Genomic DNA, 7660 nt, shown 5'->3' on the forward strand with positions numbered 1-7660 from the left:
ACCACTCCACACCTCGATTTCACTATAGTTGCTCTTCACCACTCCGATGAGGTGAGCACAAAACCTCTCACAACCGAAATCGGGGCTTCTCAACAATCTCCTTCAAGAAGCTCCACGAAATCACCTTCTCCAAGCCGTCTAGGGAGCGGCAACTCCCAAGAGTAACAAGCCAATAATCCTTGCTTGAAGATTCCCTAGTGCCACAAAGCTCAAACTCTTGATGCAATGCACTAGGAAGCACTCTCACTATCAAAAATGCAAATCCTTAGCAAGTGTGTGAGAGAGAGGGATGTCTTAGCTCTAGAGGGTCAAGAATGCAGTCCAAATGGCTAAGAGAGCGACCCAAAGGCCGGGCATTGGGTATATATAGACATCCCATCAAAAACTAGCCGTTACAGTCTTTTCTGCGAGATCGCGGACCGTCCGCCGTTATAAACCAGAGAGTCAGAGAGCATTTAATGCGTGTCAGAACTAGCCGTTACAGCCCTGGCGGACCGTCCGCTCCCAACCAGCGGACCGTCCGCAGTTAAGAGTTCCACAACTCCAGAGGCATGAGAGTCTCTGGAACAAACTTGAAATTAGCCAGCGGACCGTCCGCCACCAAGGGGCGGACCGTCCGCCGTTCATCCTAGAAGAACAAGCAGAGACAACAATGTTTCTGGATCAAGTTAACGGAGAGCCTGCGGACCGTCCGCGCCACGTCCGCGGACCGTCCGCGGGCCACACAATTCAGACAGACCAGAGAACATCCTTTCTGAAACGAAAAAGAGTTAGAGTGGCGGACCGTCCGCCCAGGAGAGCCGGACCGTCCGCCAGCCACAAGATATTTCCACTAAGCCTTCTGAAACGGTAGCGGACCGTCCGCACCCGAGGGGCGGACCGTCCGCGCTTGAGCAGTCAGCACTCAAACATGTTCTTTTTCAAAACCCGGCAAAGCGTAGTTAGCCCTCATGCATGCACTTAGATATTTTGAGCAAAATGGCACTAGAGACCTGTCAAGCACGAGTACATGACCCCTCTAGATAGAACGGCTATCTATCCAACAAATCCGGTCACTTATCATCCACTAAACACCTTGTGACCGGTAAAATTCAAAAGACCCTATTTTATACCTTTGCCTTGAGCCCAAACTTTTCTCATCGTCTCCAAAAATCCACACGTTCGCAAATAACTCTCATTCATCCATGGATCAACCTATACTCATTTTCTCAAAAAGAATTGTTAATCCACAAACCGTTATCATTAATTACCAAAACACGAATTAGGGGCCTAGATGCTTTCAGTGGGGCCGGGGACCTCCCGCCCATCCAGCGGGCGGGAGGTTCCAAAACTATTTCCAGGCCCCTCCGAGGGCCTCTTCGCGAATAAGAAACTTTTTTATTCGCGAAGAGGCTCCTGATGCATCCCGCCCGACCAGCAGGTGGGAGGTGCCCTATTTTTGTTATTTTTTGTTGAAATTTATGTTTTACAAACTATTTAAAATTTATATTTTTTTCAAATATAAGATTTATTCGCCATACTCTTTTGTATACATAAAAAATTAGTTCAATTTTACGAAAAAGATTACGGTATCTAAAACTCGTATGAAGATGGTTAAGTGATAACGTTTTGCAACGTAGAATCCAAATATTACGATAGTACGATACATCAAGCCATTAAAAATAAAATAGTATGAGAACAAACACCTTTAAATATACAAATGACAAGTCACAGTTACAATTACAAACACACATAATGATCTGTTAAAAGTGAATGACGCAAATATGACAAATACATATAATGGTCTGTTAAAATTACAAATACACATCCAGGTCTGATACAAACTCAACGCGGCAAATATTACACATGAGCAAACAACGTTCAAATAAAATTACAACTAAACGATGCCTGATGCTGTAGTAGCACTCGATCGGCGACGTCTCCCACTCCTTGATGCAACCGGAGGTCTTCCATCTGTAGCATCACCTGTAAGGCCAGTTTCAGCAGAACTAGGCCCAGCATCATTGTTTGGATAACGTTTATACGTGTGTCCACTCTGATTACATGCACTGCAGCGCTGTATCCTCGGACGGAGCTCTGACTCATCCATGTTATTACGAATACGCCGTGTCTGACGGCTCCCTCTCTTAACCCGAGCTATTCTTGGGTTTCGAATATATATCACAGGATTCGCTGTCTCAGTGAACGATCCAACCATACGGAACCCATAGATCTCATACTGCCAGGTGCTGGCAATTGTCTCCTTTCTGAAGTAATAGGAAACATATATATCGATAGGATGTCCAATATCCGCACAAGCAGCCATTACATGAGAACAAGGTATGTGCAGTAACTTTGGCCTCATGCATGAGCAACAACAAGTTCCATCAAACTTGAGGATGCACTCCTTTACAGGACTTTGACGTCTCATGCCACGTCATGCTCTGTCTTTGGGAGCTACTTCAAACTCCTTCTTTTTTGCACTCCACGCTTTGCTGTATGAGATGGTATACTTGTACTTCTCCTGAATATGCCTGATAATAGACTTTGGTTCAAATGATAGGTTCTCTACTATCATCCCATACATCTCATTTGTGATGTATTGCGATCTAAGATTGCGATAGGACTTCCCAATAATTGAGCATTCCCAATAATCTTTCAATTTGCTCTTATAGGCATGCACCCGCCACGGACAGCCCTCCTCACACATACCACATCGTACTTACGAGATTTGCACTCTATTGTTTGGAACTCTCGCATAACAGAGAGAGACCAATACTTAACAGCTTCCTTTACCTCATCAATTGAGTGGTATCTTACACCCTGTACAACTTCATTCTCCCTGCAATCCCAAGGCACGCTGGATCCTTCATCTACGACAAGATGACTGAAGTCGCTGCTTACCTCTTCAGCACATCTTCGTCATCATCAGACGAATCGGCATTCATTGCTTTATCCAATTCACGTTCTTCATCTTGCAGCTGTTCAACAATAAAGGGTATGTTCTCCCTCACATCAGCCACGCATTGAGGTGCTGCGGTGCCACCTACCTCAATATTTGGCTCCTCAACTTCTTCATCAACATTTTCATCCCCGGAGCAGCTTCAATGTTTATCAAAGGGTTCTGGTGCATACTGACAAGGAGTACCAGTGGCCATTGCCAATGACTTGCATTTTGCAAATAAGTTAACCAGTTCTCGTTGCTTGCAAGTGGCATCAGCTCCCAGATCAAAGCGTGAGTGGTACGATTTATGACGCACTGAACACTCACAGTGTGTGTCTCTTGATTAATCCTTAATCCCCTCATTAACCAGTTGCATAGGGATTCAAATGTTCTCTCGTGCGGTCTGGTAATTCCTCTGACCGCACAGTTGAATTCACTTAAATCTACCCCATTCGGCCCATAAATCACATTTTCTTCTCCGTAATATATACTAAAAATACCCTTCTCAGAAGACATATCTGTCAATCATTAATAAACTAGTTATACTATATATTAATACACAACGAACCTAAGTTTCAGCGATTCCCAGATTATATTTTCCAGATTCTAAACTATTCAGAATATAAATTATACTAAAAACAATTGAAAATGCTAAAAACTATTCAAAACATAACTATCCTAAGAAATATTTCCTAGATTATAATTAGTTTTAAGTAATTATACGATTAGAATGAGAATATACCTTCAAACTGACGTGTGATTAGGGCTTCGCCGCTTTCTCTTCTCTCTTCCTCACCTTCCTTTCTTTTTTTCCTAGCTTTTGCTGAATAAAATGGAAATTTAGGGGCAGGTGGGGGCTTATATAGCAGGGGGACCTCCCGCCTGCCCAACGGGCAGGATGCCCCTCGGCACTACCTCCCGCCCATTGGGCGAGCGGGACGCCCCCGCGGCCGCGTCAGGGATCTCTTCGCGAATAAGAAAAAAATTTATTCGCGAAGAGGCTCTCGGGAGGGGCCCGGAAATGGTTTTGGAACCTCCCGCCCGGTGGATGGGCGGGAGGTCCCCGGCCCCACGCCTCCCGCCCGTTGATCGGTCGGAAGGTACCCATTTTTCGAATTTTTGTCAATCGGCACCCCTTTTTCAAATTTTATTTTTATTAAACCCTTTTTTAAAAAAATCTCGAAAATCGAAGCCGTGCCTCGTAGTTGAGTGTTTTGTCTGAAAGTCTGAACCCATGGGCTGATTTTATTTTTTTAAAAAAAGGAACCATGGGCTGATTGTTGAACCACCATCGCGAGCCCAGCCGTAGCCCACGGGCCGCTCACACACGAGCTCTGCTGCTGCTTACGCCATCCATCTTTCGCCCATCCATCCATCCACAAAACGTGGCATGGGACATGGCCAAGGAAAAGCAGCGTCCTTTACGGCAACGTGATGATACGAGGAGTACACAGGATAACATAAGAAACGCCAGAACCGGGAACGCTCCCTGCCCCCGGCCCTTTGCTACCACCAGCGGCCCCGGCCGGCACGGCGACACCGGTGCGCCCGGCGCAATGATCCTGCCCGTCCTTTTCGCCCAAACCCCACCGCCACGAGATCGCCCGCCTTCCCCGCGCAATCATCTCGTCCGCCCGCCGACGCCGCGACGCGCGCGCGCGTACGCACGCAGGACGCAGCGCGCCGCGCGCGTCGTGCGCTGCGGGGGTTTCCGGCCGGCCGGTGCGCCGCGCGCTGGGAAACCGGGGTCTGGGGAATCCGCCGGGTCAACCCTGCCTGCCAGAGTGCCAGGCCCCGCAGCTCAGGAAGACAGGAAGGAAGGATCCAGAATCCAGAGGCCTCGGTGGACGCGCAGTTTCGAAGCGAAGCATCCGTGCACGAGGCAGGCGAGAGATCGCGGCCTGTGCTGAGAGATCGCGCGGGCGAGGACGGACGCCGCATTGATGGCACGCGCTTCGCCGGTCCGTGAACCCACGGCGGCGAGCGGCGCGCGGGGGGAGCTCGTGCTCAGTTAACCCGCCTCGTACCGGCGTTGACGACGCTTGCCTTTGCCGCGACCGCGAGCAAGCTGCAGCCTCTGCACGTACGGCCGGGTTCCAGAACACCCCTGCAATCGATTCGGCGCCCGTACCACATTCTGCTGAAGAATCATTTTAAGAGGATGTTTAACGTCTCCTTAGTACACTGGAGCTGACCGTATTTTGGGACATAAAAAATTCTAATGAAATTCTGCAGTCTTGACTACTACATGCTTTGGTGTAGTCAACCCCTACGCTCTCTAGGAAATACTTTCAATGATCCTTGCATCCTTTTGGCGCGAAACTGCACATGCCTACATGCAAGCTCAAAAGGGCGAAGATTCTTTAGGCAGCATGCATTCGTACAAGAACACAAGCTACCCACATAGATGCAGTAGTTAAGCTGGAATCACCCTAGATTCCAACCACACCCAGCAGCAGCGAGTGCCCCTGTTTACCACCACTCCACCCGCCTGTTAATTTACCACCCGATCTCACTTTGGCCCATGCCTAACCTCTAAAGTTTCTCGTGACGCCTTTAAACACGCTCCCCATAACCAGACAAGACCTTAAAGCCCCACACATGGAAGTGTGGCTCCAATCCAAAGACCCGTCACGGTTTTCCCTCCCCTACGCTGTCCACACTCACGCTGCACAGTAGTACAGTACTGTGCCGGAAAATGAATCTCACATCCTTCTCTCTTTGAGGGCATGGATCTCACACAGTCACATCCCTTACGGCCGTCGGCTGGCTTGCTTTGAATTCGTCCTGAATTTTCTACCGTCAGATTAAAACTGTAGCAGTAACAGACACGTAGGCCCCACCTCACATTCTCCCCTGCCACCGCTTTTCCTCGCGTCCTCTTGAGCCTTTACGGGTTCGTGGTCCTTGCACAGGAACACGAACACAAACTAAACATACATCATCATACGTGCCTCAAAACATCTCAAGTGATCTTGTAGTAAAAAAAAATCTCAATTAGATAGTGTATTACCCTTTGCCTTTCTCATAGAAAAGTGCCATGACCTGAGCCATAAAGCCAGCCCAACGCAGCTACCCAAGTGCTCAGCAACTCGACGACCTCAGACTAGTCCATGCTGAAAAGGAAAGCCATGCCATCCACCGGCTGCGGCGCCACCGCTTTGCAGGGGCATGTGAGCGGCCGCAGCCAGCGGACGCACCGCGATCTGCTCTAGATCAGCCTGGCAGCTTTGCTTCGAGCTCAATTAGTTTGCTGGTGCGATCTCCCCTGTGCCGTTTTGGATTAAGATTTGCGCACCGGTGGACACGGTACTGCATGAACATTGGTGAGGCTGTGACCTCGTGTGGTGTTGGATCTTGTGTGCCCGTGCGCAGAATCCAAGCGTTACTGCCACGCGCAATACGCGTCGGTGTCGCAGCGATACGTCCCCGAATTTACTCGCTGCAGCTGCTAGAGTAGAATCTGAGTGAGGTGGCAGCCATTGCTGCTGCTGCTGCTGCAGAGAGGCAGTAATCTTTGTGCCCGGGAAGGCATGTGAGCTGCGCCGTGCTGCTGGCTGCTGCCGCAGCGCTGCGAGCTTCTACCGGTTCAGGGTCAGTGTCCCCGTCCCTTTCTATAAAGCCTAGCGCGTCGTCACGAGTGGTCGCGGTGAGCAGTGAGAGAGGGTGGCGCCTGGTCCTGGGTCACTTGAGGGAGTGAGCGGGCGGGCGGGGAGGTGACTGGTGAGGGCGCCATGGACTGGTACGCGTGGCTGTCGAGGACGGGGCTGGCGCCGTCGCTGACGCACGAGTACGGGCGCCTCTTCAGCCGGAACGAGCTGGAGCCCGGCGACGCGGCGCACTTCGACCACGACCTGCTCAAGAGCATGGGCATTGCCGTCGCCAAGCACCGCCTCGAGATCCTCAAGCTGGCCAGGAAGCAGGCGGAGGGGGGCGAAGGGGGCGAGGGCGCATCGGCGGCGGCCGCACGGCTCGCGCGCAGGGCCACGAGGTGCCTGGCCCGCTGCGTGCGCCGGCTGGCCGGCGGCGGGGGCAGGAGGAGGAGGGGCGCGTCGTCGGTCACCGTCGTGCCCAGGATCTGCAGCGGCGACGACGCCGTCCGCGTCGGCGCCGTGCAGCGGAAGAGCGCCGCCAACACCAAGAAGTCGATGGTGCTCATGATCACCGACGGCGCAGGCGGAGGAGACGGACTCGCCAGGGGCGGCGGCGCCACCGCGCGGCTGTCCGCGTCGTCCCAGAAGGCGAGCCTGATGTTCCATGACTGCTACCACAACGACGACGAGGACGAGGAAGGAGAAGAGGACGACGAGGAGGACGACGGCGGCGCCGGCGACGACGACGACATCAAGTGGGACTCCATGTTTCAGGACCTGAAGCCCACGTGATGGACAAGTTGCATTGTCTCCTCCCACATCTTCATCTTCTCGTTTGGTGGTGTAGTGTGAGTGCGTCGTCATGGGTTTTGTTGTGGCGTGAGAGAATTTTAACAACTCTCTTGTTGGTGTTTGTTCTTCCTTGAGAAGAGAAGAACATTGGAAGAATGTTTGTTTCGCAATGTTCAGAAAATAATGTCGAAAAAAGTGTAGTTTCCGCAGTTTTTGCAGTGTTAAGTTTGCAGTTTTTGCAGTGTTAAGTTCGAGCAAGAATGGAGGCAGAGTCAACGGAAATACGGGAGAACAGAGTGTTACATAACATTGCTGATACTTGATGACCTCGGATCTTTTCCTCGCCTGTCTG

General features: G+C 50.9%; 1 protein-coding gene across 1 annotated transcript; it reads left to right on the plus strand.

Annotated features, from left to right (window-relative positions):
* The first annotated feature begins 5933 nt into the window (after positions 1-5933).
* On the plus strand, positions 5934-7592 carry LOC112888832. The gene has a single exon (XM_025955174.1). It carries the CDS (start codon positions 6658-6660, stop codon positions 7306-7308), a length of 651 nt encoding a protein of 216 aa, XP_025810959.1. The 5' UTR covers positions 5934-6657; the 3' UTR covers positions 7309-7592.
* The last annotated feature ends 68 nt before the right edge of the window (positions 7593-7660 follow it).

This window comes from Panicum hallii, chromosome 4, assembly GCF_002211085.1.
Source record: "Panicum hallii strain FIL2 chromosome 4, PHallii_v3.1, whole genome shotgun sequence".
Taxonomy (NCBI): Eukaryota; Viridiplantae; Streptophyta; class Magnoliopsida; order Poales; family Poaceae; genus Panicum; species Panicum hallii.

Bases quoted from the DNA above. Each gene is read 5' to 3' on its own strand.
- LOC112888832 (XM_025955174.1), top strand. From the start codon at position 6,658: ATGGACTGGTACGCGTGGCTGTCGAGGACGGGGCTGGCGCCGTCGCTG.